Here is a 21,504-nt window from a genome sequence, read left to right as displayed (position 1 = left end):
ATATGACAAGAATATATGAGGATGGGATTTGAAGTCAAAAGCTTCCTCCTTCGTTGATTTTCCTCCCCAACAAGGATGAGGAAGGAAAAACCGGGCAACGCCGGGTACTCAGCTAATATATATATATATATATATATATATATATATCTATATATATATATATATATATATATATTTATATGGTGAAGTGAAATTGAAATAGTAAAAGATAATTTAGCAGATTTGGTGGTTTTCTTTTCTGCGCCATTTACCTTGTGGTTGAGCTAACATGTTAGTTTTATACTTTAGGCGTCTGATTACAGTAATACCAGATTTGTATAGTTTACGTCATGTTTTACTTATTTTTAAAAAATTGTGAACTTTTTCGAATTTTTTTAATTGCTTTTTTTTTTACCCCTGTATCTTTTTTTTTATTAATTTTTTTTCCCGCATACCTGGCTGTATGAGGGCTTATTTTTTGTGCCATAATCTGTTTTTCGTATCGGTACCATTTTGGTATTGATCTGACTTTTTAATCGCTTTTTAACTTTTTTTTCTGGGATATTATAAAAATAGCAATTCTGTGGTTTGGTATTTTTTTTTTTACATTTACCGTATGGGACACATAATGTTATATTTTAACATTTACATTTACGCACAAAGCGATAACAAATATGTTCATTTTTATTATGTTTATATGTTTTTATATAGGAAAAGGGGGTGATTTGAACTTTTAACATGGAAGGGGTTAATGTTAGAGATGAGCGAACTTACAGTAAATTCGATTCGTCACGAACTTCTCGGCTCGGTGATTGCTGACTTTTCCTGCATAAATTAGTTCAGCTTTCTGGTGCTCCGGTGGGCTGGAAAAGGTGGATACAGTCCTAGGAAAGAGTCTCCTAGGACTGTATCCACCTTTTCCAGCCCACCGGAGCACCAGAAAGCTGAACTCATCTATGCAGGAAAAGTCATCAACTGCCGAGCTGAGAAGTTCGTGACAAATCGAATTTACTGTAAGTTCGCTCATCTCTAGTTAATGTGTGTCTTTTAAACTTTTATAAAAACTTTAATTTTAATTTTTTTACACTAGATTCCTTATACAGATCTATAGAGTTCTATTGAACTCCATTGATCTGTGTGCTCTGTGATCCATTGATAGAGCCTAGTCCAGCCAGGATCTATCAATGACAGAGCCGGGACAGGAGGAAGCAGAGGTAAGTCCTCTGCGGGGGGGTGGGGGCGATCCACCCCACTAGCCCACCAGGAAGCATTCACATGTCCCTTTAGACGCCGATGTCAGCTTTGACAGCGGCGATCTAAAGGGTTAATAGCTAACCGCGCCGCATGCTGGCTATTAGCGGCGGCCCCCAGCTACTGAGAACAGCCGGGGGCTGCAGAGTATGGAGCGGGCAGGAGTCAGGAGCTCGCTCCATACAGACTGCTGAGCGCCGCATGCGGGCTATTAGCGGCAGTGTGAGGTGGGAACTTGCGCCCCGTGCAGACTTGCGTCCGCTCCTCCCCTCAGCTCTCCGAAGCTAGAGCTGTGTGGAGCGAAGGCAGAGGACGCAGGTCTGCATGGGGCGCAAGTTTCCACAGCCAGGGGCTGCAGAGTACGGAGCGAGCATGAGTCGGGAGCCCACTCCATACAGACTGCAGAGCGCCGCAGCGTTTGTCAGGTCCGGCCCTTGCCCGAAGCCGGGCTAAGGGCCGGAAAAATTCACCTGCCCAGCGCCCGAAACTGCATGTCCCAGGCATCGGGCGATAGGAATTCCTGAGTATCTAATTCATATATAGGGGTACACAGTATCTAATCCACTGGACACAATCATCTAATCTATATTGTCAGCGGGTTCTCGCACAGTATCATATCCATATAGGTGGGCACAGACAGTATGTTATCTGCACTGGGGGCCGCATCTAATTAATATCTGGGGACAGTGTATATATTGTTTAGGAATGGAACCATGTGGGGGCTTTATACTTTATTGGGTCCAAAGGTGAACCTAACAGCTAGATAAGGATACAGAGGGGCCTCTCTACTACATGGGGCACACGGAAAGGGCTTAACTACTAAACAAGGACACAAAGGTGGCCTAACTAATATAGGAGGACATAGAGGAGACTTAACTAATATTCAAGGGCACATAGTGGGGCTACCTAATCTAAGAGGATACTAAATACTATGAGGGCACAGAGGAGTCCGAACTACTATATGAGGGCACAGAGGGAGGCCTAATTACTATATATGGGGGCACAAAGTGGACCGAACCTCTATATGAGGGCACAAAGGGGGGGGGGGGGGGGCTGGCTATCTACTATATGAGCACAAAGAATGGGCTTAAAGGGGTACTCCACTGGCCAGCTTTCTGAACAATGTGTGCACGCTGCGGGAGTGGGCCACGCCCCCTCAATGCAAGTCTATGGGAGTGGGCGTGACAGCTGCCATGCCCCAGTAAAAACATTTAGTTCCGAATGCTGGTCAGTGTAGTACACCTTTTAGCTACTATACAAGGACACAGATGAGTCCTTACTACTATATTATGGCACATGGGGGGGAACCAACTACTATATGAAGGCACATGGGGGGGGGGGACCAACTACTATATGAGGGCACAGATGGAGGCCTAACTACTATATAAGGCACAGATGGAGGCCTAACTACTATATAAGGCACAGATGGAGGCCTAACTACTATATAAGGCACAGATGGAGGCCTAACTACTATATAAGGCACAGATGGAGGCCTAACTACTATATAAGGCACAGATGGAGGCCTAACTACTATGAAAGGGCAGAGAGGAAGGTCTAATGAGGGCACAATGGGGGCTAAGTACTATGTGGGGGCACAAACGGTGGCCTAACTAATATTTGGGGGCACCAAGGGGGGCCCAGCTACTATATGAGGGCACGGGGTGGGGGGGGGGGGGCGGCTAACTACTATATGAGGGCACAGATGGAGGCTTAACTACTATATAAGGCACAGATGGAGGCCTAACTACTATGAAAGGGCAGAGAGGAAGGTCTAATGAGGGCACAATGGGGGCTAACTACTATGTGGGGGCACAAACGGTGGCCTAACTAATATTTGGGGGCACAAAGGGGGGCCCAGCTACTATATGAGGGCACAGGGGGGGGGGGCTAACTACTATATGAGGGCACAGAGGAGGCCAAACTACTTTTATGGGAGCACAGAAGGGGCCAGTGCTATCTGAGGGTCCAGAGGGATCGAGTAGACGGGGATTTTATTTTTTTGTGTTATCTGTCAGTAGTAACCAAATCTAAGTCATACTCCATGAAGTGAAGACTCCAGAATGAAATGCGTTTCACCTGCACTAATACATTGCAGCAAATTATCACAACAGGAGAAAGACTTGTTCTGATGTGTGGAGCGTACAGAAGACTATAGATACATTGTAGCAAACCCTCATTCCAGAGAAGTAAACAGCGAGGAACTGAAACTTTCTAAACTTTAAGTTACTGATTTAAATAAAACCCTGTGGAATTAGTGTGAGATGATGATTCTGGATTGTCAGATAAGTGTAGGAATCGGCCTGTGGTGTATAAAGAACCTGTGCGTAACGGAGCTGTAGAGAGGAATTCTATGGGGTTAATCCACATGTTTCATATTCTCTTGTATCATTCCCCCCCACAGGAGATGTCAGCCAGGCAGAGCTGATGATGATGACCATCGCCGACGTCATCAAACAACTGCTGGAGGCGCATGAGCAAGGAAAGGATGTGAACCTGAACAAGTAAGAACTGTGCCAAGTATGAAGGCTGGAGGGGACTGTGTGTATACAGGAGGAGGCTGGAAGAGACTGTGTGTATATAGGAGGAGGCTGGAGGGGAATGTGTGTATATAGGAGGAGGCTGGAGGGGAATGTGTATATACAGGAGGAGGCTGGAGGGGACTGTGTGTATACAGGAGGAGGCTGGGGTGGACTGTGTGTATACAGGAGGAGGCTGGGGTGGACTGTGTGTATATAGGAGGAGGCTGGAGGGGACTGTGTGTATACAGGAGGAGGCTGGGGTGGACTGTGTGTATACAGGAGGAGGCTGGGGTGGACTGTGTGTATATAGGAGGAGGCTGGAGGAGACTGTGTGTATATAGGAGGAGGCTGGAGGAGACTGTGTGTATATAGGAGGAGGCTGGGGGGGACTGTGTGTATATAGGAGGAGGCTGGAGGGGACTGTGTGTATATAGGAGGAGGCTGGAGGGGACTGTGTGTATATAGGAGGAGGCTGGGGGGGACTGTGTGTATATAGGAGGAGGCTGGGGGGGACTGTGTGTATATAGGAGGAGGCTGAGGGGGACTGTGTGTATATAGGAGGAGGCTGGGGGGGACTGTGTGTATACAGGAGGAGGCTGGAGGGGACTGTGTGTATATAGGAGGAGGCTGGGGGGGACTGTGTGTATATAGGAGGAGGCTGGAGGGGACTGTGTGTATACAGGAGGAGGCTGGAGGGGACTGTGTGTATACAGGAGGAGGCTGGAGGAGACTGTGTGTATATAGGAGGAGGCTGGAGGGGACTGTGTGTATACAGGAGGAGGCTGGAGGGGACTGTGTCTATAGGAGGAGGAGGCTGGAGGGGACTGTGTATACAGGAGGAGGCTGGAGGGGACTGTGTATATACAGGAGGAGGAGGAGGCTGGAGGGGACTGTGTGTATACAGGAGGAGGCTGGAGGGGACTGTGTGTATATAGGAGGAGGCTGGAGGGGACTGTGTGTATATAGGAGGAGGCTGGAGGGGAATGTGTGTATATAGGAGGAGGCTGGAGGGGACTGTGTGTATACAGGAGGAGGCTGGAGGGGACTGTGTGTATACAGTAGGAGGCTGGAGGGGACTGTGTGTATATAGGAGGAGGCTGGAGGGGACTGTGTGTATATAGGAGGAGGCTGGAGGAGACTGTGTGTATATAGGAGGAGGCTGGAGGGGACTGTGTGTATATAGGAGGAGGCTGGAGGAGACTGTGTGTATATAGGAGGAGGCTGGAGAGGACTGTGTGTATATAGGAGGAGGCTGGAGGGGGCTGTGTGTATATAGGAGGAGGCTGGAGGGGAATGTGTATACAGTATATAGGAGGAGGCTGGAGGGGGCTGTGTGTATACAGGAGGAGGCTGGAGGGGACTGTGTGTATATAGGAGGAGGCTGGAGGGGAATGTGTATACAGTATATAGGAGGAGGCTGGAGGGGACTGTGTGTATATAGGAGGAGGAGGCTGGAGGGGACGGTGTGTATATAGGAAGAGGCTGGAGGGGACTGTGTGTATATAGGAGGAGGCTGGAGGGGACTGTGTGTATACAGGAGGAGGCTGGAGGGGACTGTGTGTATATAGGAGGAGGCTGGAGGTGACTGTGTGTATATAGGAGGAGGCTGGAGGGGACTGTGTGTATATAGGAGGAGGCTGGGGGGGACTGTGTGTATACAGGAGGAGGCTGGAGGAGACTGTGTGTATATAGGAGGAGGCTGGGGGGGGACTGTGTGTATATAGGAGGAGGCTGGAGGGGACTGTGTGTATATAGGAGGAGGCTGGAGGGGACTTTGTGTATATAGGAGGAGGCTGGAGGGGACTGTGTGTATACAGGAGGAGGCTGGAGGGGACTGTGTGTATATAGGAGGAGGCTGGAGGGGACTGTGTGTATATAGGAGGAGGCTGGAGGGGACTGTGTGTATATAGGAGGAGGCTGGAGGGGACTGTGTGTATATAGGAGGAGGCTGGAGGGGAATGTGTATACAGTATATAGGAGGAGGCTGGAGGGGACTGTGTGTATATACAGGAGGAGGCTGGAGGGGACTGTGTGTATATACAGGAGGAGGCTGGAGGGGACTGTGTGTATATAGGAGGAGGCTGGAGGGGACTGTGTGTATACAGGAGGAGGCTGGAGGGGACTGTGTGTATACAGGAGGAGGCTGGAGGGGACTGTGTGTATATAGGAGGAGGCTGGAGGGGACTGTGTGTATACAGGAGGAGGCTGGAGGGGACTGTGTGTATACAGGAGGAGGCTGGAGGGGACTGTGTGTATATAGGAGGAGGCTGGAGGGGACTGTGTGTATACAGGAGGAGGCTGGAGGGGACTGTGTGTATACAGGAGGAGGCTGGAGGGGACTGTGTGTATATAGGAGGAGGCTGGAGGGGACTGTGTGTATATAGGAGGAGGCTGGAGGGGACTGTGTGTATACAGGAGGAGGCTGGAGGGGACTGTGTGTATATAGGAGGAGGCTGGAGGGGACTGTGTGTATATAGGAGGAGGCTGGAGGGGACTGTGTGTATATAGGAGGAGGCTGGAGGGGAATGTGTATACAGTATATAGGAGGAGGCTGGAGGGGACTGTGTGTATATACAGGAGGAGGCTGGAGGGGACTGTGTGTATATACAGGAGGAGGCTGGAGGGGACTGTGTGTATATAGGAGGAGGCTGGAGGGGACTGTGTGTATACAGGAGGAGGCTGGAGGGGACTGTGTGTATACAGGAGGAGGCTGGAGGGGACTGTGTGTATACAGGAGGAGGCTGGAGGGGACTGTGTGTATATAGGAGGAGGCTGGAGGGGACTGTGTGTATATAGGAGGAGGCTGGAGGGGACTGTGTGTATACAGGAGGAGGCTGGAGGGGACTGTGTGTATATAGGAGGAGGCTGGAGGGGACTGTGTGTATAAAGGAGGAGGCTGGAGGGGACTGTGTGTATATAGGAGGAGGCTGGAGGGGACTGTGTGTATACAGGAGAAGGCTGGAGGGGACTGTGTGTATATAGGAGGAGGCTGGAGGGGACTGTGTGTATATAGGAGGAGGCTGGAGGGGACTGTGTGTATATAGGAGGAGGCTGGAGGGGACTGTGTGTATATAGGAGGAGGCTGGAGGGGACTGTGTGTATATAGGAGGAGGCTGGAGGGGACTGTGTGTATACAGGAGGAGGCTGGAGGGGACTGTGTGTATATAGGAGGAGGCTGGAGGAGACTGTGTGTATACAGGAGGAGGCTGGAGGGGACTGTGTGTATATAGGAGGAGGCTGGAGGAGACTGTGTGTATATAGGAGGAGGCTGGAGGGGACTGTGTGTATACAGGAGGAGGCTGGAGGGGACTGTGTGTATACAGGAGGAGGCTGGAGGGGACTGTGTGTATACAGGAGGAGGCTGGAGGGGACTGTGTGTATATAGGAGGAGGCTGGAGGGGACTGTGTGTATATAGGAGGAGGCTGGAGGGGACTGTGTGTATATAGGAGGAGGCTGGAGGGGAATGTGTATACAGTATATAGGAGGAGGCTGGAGGGGACTGTGTGTATATACAGGAGGAGGCTGGAGGGGACTGTGTGTATATAGGAGGAGGCTGGAGGGGACTGTGTGTATACAGGAGGAGGCTGGAGGGGACTGTGTGTATACAGGAGGAGGCTGGAGGGGACTGTGTGTATATAGGAGGAGGCTGGAGGGGACTGTGTGTATATAGGAGGAGGCTGGAGGGGACTGTGTGTATACAGGAGGAGGCTGGAGGGGACTGTGTGTATATAGGAGGAGGCTGGAGGGGACTGTGTGTATATAGGAGGAGGCTGGAGGGGACTGTGTGTATATAGGAGGAGGCTGGAGGGGAATGTGTATACAGTATATAGGAGGAGGCTGGAGGGGACTGTGTGTATATACAGGAGGAGGCTGGAGGGGACTGTGTGTATATACAGGAGGAGGCTGGAGGGGACTGTGTGTATATAGGAGGAGGCTGGAGGGGACTGTGTGTATACAGGAGGAGGCTGGAGGGGACTGTGTGTATATATAGGAGGAGGCTGGAGGAGACTGTGTGTATATAGGAGGAGGCTGGAGGGGACTGTGTGTATACAGGAGGAGGCTGGGGGGGACTGTGTGTATATAGGAGGAGGCTGGAGGGGACTGTGTGTATACAGGAGGAGGCTGGAGGGGACTGTGTGTATACAGGAGGAGGCTGGAGGGGACTGTGTGTATATAGGAGGAGGCTGGAGGGGACTGTGTGTATATAGGAGGAGGCTGGAGGGGACTGTGTGTATACAGTATATAGGAGGAGGCTGGAGGGGACTGTGTATATACAGGAGGAGGAGGAGGCTGGAGGGGACTGTGTGTATACAGGAGGAGGCTGGAGGGGACTGTGTGTATACAGGAGGAGGCTGGAGGGGACTGTGTGTATATAGGAGGAGGCTGGAGGGGACTGTGTGTATATAGGAGGAGGCTGGAGGGGACTGTGTGTATATAGGAGGAGGCTGGAGGGGACTGTGTGTATATAGGAGGAGGCTGGAGGGGACTGTGTGTATATAGGAGGAGGCTGGAGGGGACTGTGTGTATATAGGAGGAGGCTGGAGGAGACTGTGTGTATATAGGAGGAGGCTGGAGGGGACTGTGTGTATACAGGAGAAGGCTGGAGGGGACTGTGTGTATACAGGAGGAGGCTGGAGGGGACTGTGTGTATACAGGAGGAGGCTGGAGGGGACTGTGTGTATACAGTATATAGGAGGAGGCTGGAGGGGACTGTGTATATACAGGAGGAGGAGGAGGCTGGAGGGGACTGTGTGTATACAGGAGGAGGCTGGAGGGGACTGTGTGTATACAGGAGGAGGCTGGAGGGGACTGTGTGTATATAGGAGGAGGCTGGAGGGGACTGTGTGTATATAGGAGGAGGCTGGAGGGGACTGTGTGTATATAGGAGGAGGCTGGAGGGGACTGTGTGTATATAGGAGGAGGCTGGAGGGGACTGTGTGTATATAGGAGGAGGCTGGAGGGGACTGTGTGTATATAGGAGGAGGCTGGAGGAGACTGTGTGTATATAGGAGGAGGCTGGAGGGGACTGTGTGTATACAGGAGAAGGCTGGAGGGGACTGTGTGTATACAGGAGGAGGCTGGAGGGGACTGTGTGTATACAGGAGGAGGCTGGAGGGGACTGTGTGTATACAGGAGGAGGCTGGAGGGGACTGTGTGTATACAGGAGGAGGCTGGAGGGGACTGTGTGTATATAGGAGGAGGCTGGAGGGGACTGTGTGTATATAGGAGGAGGCTGGAGGGGAATGTGTATACAGTATATAGGAGGAGGCTGGAGGCGACTGTGTGTATACAGGAGGAGGCTGGAGGGGACTGTGTGTATACAGGAGGAGGCTGGAGGGGACTGTGTGTATATAGGAGGAGGCTGGAGGGGACTGTGTGTATATAGGAGGAGGCTGGAGGGGGCTGTGTGTATATAGGAGGAGGCTGGAGGAGACTGTGTGTATATAGGAGGAGGCTGGAGGAGACTGTGTATATATAGGAGGAGGCTGGAGGGGAATGTGTGTATATAGGAGGAGGCTGGAGGGGACTGTGTATATATAGGAGGAGGCTGGAGGAGACTGTGTGTATATAGGAGGAGGCTGGAGGGGACTGTGTGTATACAGGAGGAGGCTGGAGGAGACTGTGTGTATATAGGAGGAGGCTGGAGGAGACTGTGTGTATATAGGAGGAGGCTGGACGGGACTGTGTGTATATAGGAGGAGGCTGGACGGGACTGTGTGTAAACAGGAGGAGGCTGGAGGGGGACTGTGTTTATATAGGAGGAGGCTGGAGGGGACTGTGTGTATACAGGAGGAGGCTGGAGGGGACTGTGTGTATATAAGGAGGAGGCTGGAGGAGACTGTGTGTATATAGGAGGAGGCTGGAGGAGACTGTGTGTGTATACAGGAGGAGGCTGGAGGGGACTGTGTGTATACAGGAGGAGGCTGGAGGGGACTGTGTGTATATAGGAGGAGGCTGGAGGGGACTGTGTGTATATAGGAGGAGGCTGGAGGGGACTGTGTGTATATATAGGAGGAGGCTGGAGGGGACTGTGTGTATATAGGAGGAGGCTGGAGGGGACTGTGTGTATATAGGAGGAGGCTGGAGGAGACTGTGTGTATATAGGAGGAGGCTGGAGGGGAATGTGTATATACAGGAGGAGGCTGGAGGGGACTGTGTGTATACAGGAGGAGGCTGGAGGGGACTGTGTGTATATAGGAGGAGGCTGGAGGGGACTGTGTGTATATAGGAGGAGGCTGGAGGGGAATGTGTATACAGTATATAGGAGGAGGCTGGAGGGGACTGTGTGTATACAGGAGGAGGCTGGAGGGGACTGTGTGTATATAGGAGGAGGCTGGAGGGGGCTGTGTGTATATAGGAGGAGGCTGGAGGAGACTGTGTGTATATAGGAGGAGGCTGGAGGGGAATGTGTGTGTATATATAGGAGGAGGCTGGAGGGGACTGTGTGTATACAGGAGGAGGCTGGAGGGGGCTGTGTGTATACAGGAGGAGGCTGGAGGGAACTGTGTGTATATAGGAGGAGGCTGGAGGGGACTGTGTGTATATAGGAGGAGGCTGGAGGGGACTGTGTGTATATAGGAGGAGGCTGGAGGGAACTGTGTGTATATAGGAGGAGGCTGGAGGGAACTGTGTGTATATAGGAGGAGGCTGGAGGGGACTGTGTGTATATAGGAGGAGGCTGGAGGGGACTGTGTGTATATAGGAGGAGGCTGGAGGGGACTGTGTGTATATAGGAGGAGGCTGGAGGGGACTGTGTGTATATAGGAGGAGGCTGGAGGGGAATGTGTGTATACAGGAGGAGGCTGGAGGGGACTGTGTGTATATACAGGAGGAGGCTGGAGGGGACTGTGTGTATACAGGAGGAGGCTGGAGGGGACTGTGTGTATATAGGAGGAGGCTGGAGGGGACTGTGTGTATATAGGAGGAGGCTGGAGGGGACTGTGTGTATATACAGGAGGAGGCTGGAGGGGACTGTGTGTATATAGGAGGAGGCTGGAGGAGACTGTGTGTATATAGGAGGAGGCTGGAGGGGACTGTGTGTATATAGGAGGAGGCTGGAGGGGACTGTGTGTATACAGGAGGAGGCTGGAGGGGACTGTGTGTATATAGGAGGAGGCTGGAGGGGACTGTGTGTATATAGGAGGAGGCTGGAGGGGACTGTGTGTATATAGGAGGAGGCTGGAGGGGACTGTGTGTATATAGGAGGAGGCTGGAGGGGACTGTGTGTATATAGGAGGAGGCTGGAGGAGACTGTGTGTATATAGGAGGAGGCTGGAGGGGACTGTGTGTATACAGGAGGAGGCTGGAGGAGACTGTGTGTATATAGGAGGAGGCTGGAGGGGACTGTGTGTATATAGGAGGAGGCTGGAGGGGACTGTGTGTATATAGGAGGAGGCTGGAGGGGACTGTGTGTATACAGTATATAGGAGGAGGCTGGAGGGGACTGTGTGTATATAGGAGGAGGCTGGAGGAGACTGTGTGTATACAGGAGGAGGCTGGAGGGGACTGTGTGTATATAGGAGGAGGCTGGAGGGGACTGTGTATATAGGAGGAGGCTGGAGGGGACTGTGTGTATATAGGAGGAGGCTGGAGGGGACTGTGTGTATACAGTATATAGGAGGAGGCTGGAGGGGACTGTGTGTATACAGGAGGAGGCTGGAGGGGACTGTGTGTATACAGGGAGGCTGGAGGGGACTGTGTGTATACAGGAGGAGGCTGGAGGGGACTGTGTGTATACAGGAGGAGGCTGGAGGGGACTGTGTGTATACAGGAGGAGGCTGGAGGGGACTGTGTGTATATAGGAGGAGGCTGGAGGGGACTGTGTGTATATAGGAGGAGGCTGGAGGAGACTGTGTGTATATAGGAGGAGGCTGGAGGGGACTGTGTGTATATAGGAGGAGGCTGGAGGGGACTGTGTGTATATAGGAGGAGGCTGGAGGGGACTGTGTGTATACAGGAGGAGGCTGGAGGGGACTGTGTATATAGGAGGAGGCTGGAGGGGACTGTGTGTATATAGGAGGAGGCTGGAGGGGACTGTGTGTATATAGGAGGAGGCTGGAGGAGACTGTGTGTATACAGGAGGAGGCTGGAGGGGACTGTGTGTATATAGGAGGAGGCTGGAGGGGACTGTGTGTATACAGGAGGAGGCTGGAGGGGGACTGTGTGTATATAGGAGGAGGCTGGAGGGGACTGTGTGTATATAGGAGGAGGCTGGAGGAGACTGTGTGTATATAGGAGGAGGCTGGAGGGGACTGTGTGTATACAGGAGGAGGCTGGAGGGGACTGTGTGTATATAGGAGGAGGCTGGAGGGGACTGTGTGTATATTGGAGGAGGCTGGAGGGGACTGTGTGTATATAGGAGGAGGCTGGAGGGGACTGTGTGTATATAGGAGGAGGCTGGAGGGGACTGTGTGTATATAGGAGGAGGCTGGAGGAGACTGTGTGTATATAGGAGGAGGCTGGAGGGGACTGTGTGTATATAGGAGGAGGCTGGAGGGGACTGTGTGTATATAGGAGGAGGCTGGAGGGGACTGTGTGTATATTGGAGGAGGCTGGAGGGGAAGATGGAAGAACGTTGTCTGGTCTGATGAGTCTCCATTCCAGCTGTGATATTCAGATGGCAGCGGGCCAGGCTGGTGGGGGTGTAATGGTGCGGGGGACATTTTCTGGACACTTCGGGCCCCTTAGTACCAATTGATCCTGGTATAAACCCCACAGTCTACCTGAGTATTGTTACTGACCATGTCCGTCCCTTTATGACCACAGTGTCCCCTGTATCTTCTGATGATACTTCCAGGTAGGATAATGCCCCATGTCACATGACATAATCTCATACAGGACAGTGAGGTCACATGACATAATCTCATACAGGACAGTGAGGTCACATGACTTCATCTCATACAGGACAATGAGGTCACATGACATAATCTCATACAGGACAGTGAGGTCACATGACTTCATCTCATACAGGACAATGAGGTCACATGACTTCATCTCATACAGGACAATGAGGTCACATGACTTCATCTCATACAGGACAGTGAGGTCACATGACATCATCTCATACAGGACAAGGAGGTCACATGACATCATCTCATACAGGACAATGAGGTCACATGACATCATCTCATACAGGACAATGAGGTCACATGACCTCATCTCATACAGGACAATGAGGTCACATGACATTATCTCATACAGGACAATGAGGTCACATGACATCATCTCATACAGGACAATGAGGTCACATGACATCATCTCATACAGGACAATGAGGTCACATGACATAATCTCATACAGGACAATGAGGTCACATGACGTCATCTCATACAGGACAATGAGGTCACATGACGTCATCTCATACAGGAAAATGAGGTCACATGACGTCATCTCATACAGGACAATGAGGTCACATGACGTCATCTCATACAGGACAATGAGGTCACATGACATCATCTCATACAGGACAATGAGGTCACATGACATAATCTCATACAGGACAATGAGGTCACATGACATCATCTCATACAGGACAATGAGGTCACATGACATCATCTCATACAGGACAATGAGGTCACATGACGTCATCTCATACAGGACAATGAGGTCACATGACGTCATCTCATACAGGAAAATGAGGTCACATGACGTCATCTCATACAGGACAATGAGGTCACATGACGTCATCTCATACAGGACAATGAGGTCACATGACATCATCTCATACAGGACAATGAGGTCACATGACATAATCTCATACAGGACAATGAGGTCACATGACATCATCTCATACAGGACAATGAGGTCACATGACATCATCTCATACAGGACAATGAGGTCACATGACGTCATCTCATACAGGAAAATGAGGTCACATGACGTCATCTCATACAGGACAATGAGGTCACATGACGTCATCTCATACAGGACAATGAGGTCACATGACGTCATCTCATACAGGACAATGAGGTCACATGACATCATCTCATACAGGACAATGAGGTCACATGACATAATCTCATACAGGACAATGAGGTCACATGACATCATCTCATACAGGACAATGAGGTCACATGACATCATCTCATACAGGACAATGAGGTCACATGACGTCATCTCATACAGGAAAATGAGGTCACATGACGTCATCTCATACAGGACAATGAGGTCACATGACGTCATCTCATACAGGACAATGAGGTCACATGACGTCATCTCATACAGGACAATGAGGTCACATGACGTCATCTCATACAGGACAATGAGGTCACATGACATCATCTCATACAGGACAATGAGGTCACATGACATAATCTCATACAGGACAATGAGGTCACATGACATAATCTCATACAGGACAATGAGGTCACATGACATCATCTCATACAGGACAATGAGGTCACATGACGTCATCTCATACAGGACAATGAGGTCACATGACGTCATCTCATACAGGAAAATGAGGTCACATGATGTCATCTCATACAGGACAATGAGGTCACATGACGTCATCTCATAAAGGACAATGAGGTCACATGACGTCATCTCATACAGGACAATGAGGTCACATGACGTCATCTCATACAGGACAATGAGGTCACATGACGTCATCTCATACAGGACAATGAGGTCACATGACGTCATCTCATACAGGACAATGAGGTCACATGACATCATCTCATACAGGACAATGAGGTCACATGACATAATCTCATACAGGACAATGAGGTCACATGACATCATCTCATACAGGACAATGAGGTCACATGACATCATCTCATACAGGACAATGAGGTCACATGACATCATCTCATACAGGACAATGAGGTCACATGACGTCATCTCATACAGGAAAATGAGGTCACATGATGTCATCTCATACAGGACAATGAGGTCACATGACGTCATCTCATACAGGACAATGAGGTCACATGACGTCATCTCATACAGGACAATGAGGTCACATGACGTCATCTCATACAGGACAATGAGGTCACATGACGTCATCTCATACAGGACAATGAGGTCACATGACGTCATCTCATACAGGACAATGAGGTCACATGACATCATCTCATACAGGACAATCAGGTCACATGACGTCATCTCATACAGGACAATGAGGTCACATGACGTCATCTCATACAGGAAAATGAGGTCACATGATGTCATCTCATACAGGACAATGAGGTCACATGACGTCATCTCATACAGGACAATGAGGTCACATGACGTCATCTCATACAGGACAATGAGGTCACATGACATCATCTCATACAGGACAATGAGGTCACATGACATCATCTCATACAGGACAATGAGGTCACATGACATCATCTCATACAGGACAATGAGGTCACATGACGTCATCTCATACAGGAAAATGAGGTCACATGATGTCATCTCATACAGGACAATGAGGTCACATGACATCATCTCATACAGGACAATGAGGTCACATGACATCATCTCATACAGGACAATGAGGTCACATGACATCATCTCATACAGGACAATGAGGTCACATGACATCATCTCATACAGGACAATGAGGTCACATGACGTCATCTCATACAGGACAATGAGGTCACATGACATCATCTCATACAGGACAATGAGGTCACATGACATCATCTCATACAGGACAATGAGGTCACATGATGTCATCTCATACAGGACAATGAGGTCACATGACGTCATCTCATACAGGACAATGAGGTCACATGACGTCATCTCATACAGGACAATGAGGTCACATGACGTCATCTCATACAGGACAATGAGGTCACATGACGTCATCTCATACAGGACAATGAGGTCACATGACGTCATCTCATACAGGACAATGAGGTCACATGACGTCATCTCATACAGGACAATGAGGTCACATGACATCATCTCATACAGGACAATCAGGTCACATGACGTCATCTCATACAGGACAATGAGGTCACATGACGTCATCTCATACAGGAAAATGAGGTCACATGATGTCATCTCATACAGGACAATGAGGTCACATGACGTCATCTCATACAGGACAATGAGGTCACATGACGTCATCTCATACAGGACAATGAGGTCACATGACGTCATCTCATACAGGACAATGAGGTCACATGACATAATCTCATACAGGACAATGAGGTCACATGACATCATCTCATACAGGACAATGAGGTCACATGACATCATCTCATACAGGACAATGAGGTCACATGACGTCATCTCATACAGGACATTGAGGTCACATGACGTCATCTCATACAGGACAATGAGGTCACATGACGTCATCTCATACAGGAAAATGAGGTCACATGACGTCATCTCATACAGGACAATGAGGTCACATGACATCATCTCATACAGGACAATGAGGTCACATGACATCATCTCATACAGGACAATGAGGTCACATGACATCATCTCATACAGGACAATGAGGTCACATGACATCATCTCATACAGGACAATGAGGTCACATGACATCATCTCATACAGGACAATGAGGTCACATGACATCATCTCATACAGGACAATGAGGTCACATGACGTCATCTCATACAGGAAAATGAGGTCACATGATGTCATCTCATACAGGACAATGAGGTCACATGACATCATCTCATACAGGACAATGAGGTCACATGACATCATCTCATACAGGACAATGAGGTCACATGACATCATCTCATACAGGACAATGAGGTCACATGACATCATCTCATACAGGACAATGAGGTCACATGACATCATCTCATACAGGACAATGAGGTCACATGACATCATCTCATACAGGACAATGAGGTCACATGATGTCATCTCATACAGGACAATGAGGTCACATGACGTCATCTCATACAGGACAATGAGGTCACATGACGTCATCTCATACAGGACAATGAGGTCACATGACGTCATCTCATACAGGACAATGAGGTCACATGACGTCATCTCATACAGGACAATGAGGTCACATGACGTCATCTCATACAGGACAATGAGGTCACATGAAGTCATCTCATACAGGACAATGAGGTCACATGACATCATCTCATACAGGACAATCAGGTCACATGACGTCATCTCATACAGGACAATGAGGTCACATGACGTCATCTCATACAGGAAAATGAGGTCACATGATGTCATCTCATACAGGACAATGAGGTCACATGACGTCATCTCATACAGGACAATGAGGTCACATGACGTCATCTCATACAGGACAATGAGGTCACATGACGTCATCTCATACAGGACAATGAGGTCACATGACATAATCTCATACAGGACAATGAGGTCACATGACATCATCTCATACAGGACAATGAGGTCACATGACATCATCTCATACAGGACAATGAGGTCACATGACGTCATCTCATACAGGACATTGAGGTCACATGACGTCATCTCATACAGGACAATGAGGTCACATGACGTCATCTCATACAGGAAAATGAGGTCACATGACGTCATCTCATACAGGACAATGAGGTCACATGACATCATCTCATACAGGACAATGAGGTCACATGACATCATCTCATACAGGACAATGAGGTCACATGACATCATCTCATACAGGACAATGAGGTCACATGACTCCAATGACCTCCAAGTTGTCTTCCTCTGGTGTCAGGGTTCAGGGGCACATATAATTGAACCGCATCCTCAACGCCACATATGGAGTTGTTGTTCAGTTAGTCTGGCTTCACGCCACCATCTGACCTTCTGATGTACAGATAAAATTTCGGAAGCTCAAATCGCCTGAAATCGTGTCTGTGCACGGACGAGTACTGACCGATACGGAGCCGTTAACTATTTATGGGGCTGCGGACCCGATCGTAATCTGCTAGTGACTACGATCTGGTCATTTTCTCAGCATGTCAGATCTTTGACACAGACTGAAAATCGATTTTCAGTCCGTGTCAAAGATCTGACATGCTGAGAAAATGACCAGATCGTAGTCACTAGCAGATTACGATCGGGTCCGCAGCCCCATAAATAGTTAAGGGGTTATCCAGGAAAAAACTTTTTTTTTAAAATATATATATATATATATATATATATATATATATATATATATATATATATGAACTGGCTCCAGAAAGTTAAACAGATTTGTAAATTACTTCTATTAAAAAAAATCTTAATCCTTTCAGTACTTATGAGCTGCTGAAGTTGAGTTGTTCTTTTCTGTCTAAGTGCTCTCTGATGACACGTGTCTCGGGAACTGTCCAGAGTAGAAGCAAATCCCCATAGAAAACCTCTTCTACTCTGTGCAGTTCCCGAGACAAGCAGAGGTGTCAGCAGAGAGCACTAATGCCAGACAGAAAAGAACAACTCAACTTCAGCAGCTGATAAGTAGTTACATAGTTACATAGTTAGTACGGTCGAAAAAAGACATATGTCCATCAAGTTCAACCAGGGAATTAAGGGGTAGGGGTGTGGCGCGATATTGGGGAAGGGATGGGATTTTATATTTCTTCATAAGCATTAATGTTATTTTGTTCCAGGAATGTATCTAATCCTGTTTTAAAGCTGTTAATTGTTCCTGCTGTGACCAGTTCCTGAGGTAGACCGTTCCATAAATTCACAGTCCTGACGGTAAAGAAGGCGTGTCGCCCCTTTAGACTAAACCTTTTCTTCTCCAGATGGAGGGAGTGCCCCCTCGTCCTTTGGGGGGGTTTAACCTGGAACAGTTTTTCTCCATATTTTTTGTATGGGCCATTTATATACTTATATACGTTTATCATATCCCCCCTTAAACGTCTCTTCTCAAGACTAAACAATTGTAACTCCTTTAATCGCTCCTCATAGCTAAGATGTTCCATGCCCCATATTAGTTTAGTCGCGCGTCTCTGCACCCTTTCCAACTCCGCAGTGTCCCTTTTATGGACAGGTGCCCAAAACTGAACAGCATATTCCAGGTGAGGCCGTACCAATGCTTTATAAAGGGGGAGTATTATGTCCCTGTCCCTTGAGTCCATGCTTCTTTTGATACATGACAATATCCTGCCGGCTTTGGAAGCAGCAGCCTGACATTGTGCTATTCTGTAGTCTGTGATCTACAAGTCACCCAGATCCTTCTCTACCAGTGACTCTGCCAGTTTAATCCCCCCGAAGTACTGGAAGGATTAAGATTTTTTAATAGAAGTAATTTACAAATCTGTTTAACCCCTTCCCGACCTATGACATACCTGTACGTCATGGGTGACAAGGTGTTCCCGACCCATGACATACAGGTACGTCATGAACATTACTGCCGCTACTCGCGGCACCCCGCAGCGCCCGGAAAGATGGTGGCTATCACTGATAGCCACCATCTTACCGTGCGATCACGGGGGGTTTCATACCCCCCCCCCCCCCAGCGATCGCTGCTATCAGCTGGTCAAATCTGACTAGCTGATAGCAGCGTTTCCCTATGAAAATACTTAGCAGCGCGGTGTGTGAGTCCCGATCACGGGGATCGGGACACACACCGCTCTGCTAAGTGTCCCTGACCCGTCCCCCGGCGTCACTTACCCGTCCGAGCGGTGTCCCGAGCGGTCCCGGCGGTCCCGGCGTCCTCCATGCGGTCCCGGCTGCGCTGCGTCCCGGAGGTGAGTTTCCGGCAGCAGTGTGGCATCTTCATTGGCAGCAGTGAGATCGCCGTAAAGCGATCTCACTGCTGCCTCTGGGAGTTTCAAAACTGCAACTCCCAGCATGCCCAGACAGCCTTTGGCTTTCTGGGCATGCTGGGAGTTGTAGTTTTGCAACATCTGGAGGTCCTCAGTTTGGAGACCACTGTATAATGGTCTCCAATCTGTGCTCTTCCAGATGTTGCAAAACTACAACTCCCAGCATGCTCAGTCTGTCCAGGCATGCTGGGAGTTGTAGTTCTCTAACATCTGGAAGAGCACAGATTGGAGACCATTATACAGTGGTCTCCAAACTGTGGACCTCCAGATGTTGCAAAACTACAACTCCCAGCATGCCCAGACTGCCCAAGCATGCTGGAAGTTGTAGTTCGGCAACATCTGATCCTTCAGATATTGCCGAACTACAACTTCCAGCATGCCTGGGCAGTCTGGGCATGCTGGGAGTTGTAGTTTTGCAACAACTTGAGACACACTAGTTGGGAAACATTGTCCGTTTCCTAACTCAGTGCCTCCAGCTGTTGCAATTGTTGCAAAACTATAACTCCCAGCATGCACTGACAGACCATGCATGCTGGGAGTTGTAGTTTTGCAACAGCTGGAGGCACACTGGTTTGGAAACACTAAGTTTGGTTGCAAAACACTTGAAAGTTTATTACTTAACTTAGTGTTTCCAAACCAGTGTTCCTCCAGCTGTTACAAAACTACAACTCCCAGCATGCACGGACAGCCAAAGGGCATGCTCGGAGTTTGCAACAGCTGGATGTTTGCCCCCTCCCCCCAATGTGAATGTACAGGGTACACTCACATGGGCGGAGGTTTACAGTGAGTGCTGCAAGTTTGAGATGGCGCAAATTTTGCGCTGCAGCTCAAACTCCCAGCGGCAAACTTGCAGTGAACCTCTGCCCATGTGACTGTACCCTAAAAACACTACACTACACTGACACTAACCTAAAATAAAAAGTAAAAAACACTACATATACACATTCCCCTACACAGCCCCCCCCCCTCCCCCAAAAAATGAAAAACGTCTGGTACGCTACTGTTTCCAAAACGGAGCCTCCAGCTGTTGCAAAATAATAACTCCCAGTATTGCCGGACAGCCATTGACTGTCCAGGCATGCTGGGAGTTTTGCAACAGCTGGAGGCACCCTGTTTGGGAATCACTGGTGTAGAATACCCCTATGTCCACCCCTATGCAAATCCCTAATTCAGGCCTCAAATGCGCATGGCGCTCTCACTTTGGAGCCCTGTCGTATTTCAGGGCAACAGTTTTGGGACACATATGGGGTATCGCCGTACTCGGGAGAAATTGCCTTACAAATTTTGGGGGGCTTTTTCTTCTTTAACCCCTTATGAAAAGGTGAAGTTGGGGTCTACACCAGCATGTTAGTGTAAAAAAATTAATTTTTTACACTGACTTGCTGGTGTTGCCCTATACTTTTCATTTTCACAAGAGATAAAAGGGAAAAAAGACACTCTAAATTTGTAACGCAATTTCTCCTGAGTACGGAGATACCCCATATGTGGGCGCAAAGTGCTCTGGGGGCGCACAACAAGGCCCAGAAGGGAGAGTGCACCATGTACATTTGAGGCGATTTGCACAGGGGTGGCTGATTGTTACAGCAGTTCTGACAAACGCAAAACAATAAATATCCATATGTGACCCCATTTTGGAAACTACACCCTCACGGAATGTAATAAGGGGTGCAGTGAGCATTTACACCCCACTGGTGTATGACAGATTTTTGGAACAGTGGTCTGTGAAAATGAAAAAAAATTTTTTTGATTTGCACAATCCACCGTTTCAAATATCTGTCAAACGCCAGTGGGGTGTAAATGCTCACTGCACCCCTTATTAAATTCCATGAGGGGTATAGTTTCCAAAATGGGGTCACATGTGGGGGGGTCCACTGTTCTGGCACCATAGGGGCTTCCTAAATGGGACATGCCCCCCAAAAACCCTTTCAGAAAAACTCACTCTCCAAAATCCCCTTGTCGCTCCTTCCCTTCTGAGCCCTCTACTGCGCCCGCCGAACATTTTACATACGCATATGAGGTATTTCCTTACTCGAGAGAAATTGGGTTACAAATTTTAGGGTGATTTCTC

The 21,504-nt window shown here is 49.0% G+C and overlaps 1 protein-coding gene across 1 annotated transcript in view; it reads left to right on the top strand.

Annotated features, from left to right (window-relative positions):
- ELP3 (elongator acetyltransferase complex subunit 3) overlaps positions 1-21,504 on the top strand; it is a 178,721-nt gene that overhangs the window by 8,461 nt on the left and 148,756 nt on the right. The window contains exon 2 of the mRNA XM_056563812.1: positions 3,632-3,731. Coding sequence (XP_056419787.1) covers positions 3,632-3,731 — 100 coding nt within the window. The remainder of the gene's footprint in view (positions 1-3,631; positions 3,732-21,504) is intronic.

Source organism: Hyla sarda, chromosome 3 (assembly GCF_029499605.1).
Source record: "Hyla sarda isolate aHylSar1 chromosome 3, aHylSar1.hap1, whole genome shotgun sequence".
NCBI lineage: Eukaryota > Metazoa > Chordata > Amphibia > Anura > Hylidae > Hyla > Hyla sarda.
The sequence above is the reverse complement of the archived record's forward strand: the minus strand, read 5'-3'. Positions and strand labels throughout refer to the sequence as shown.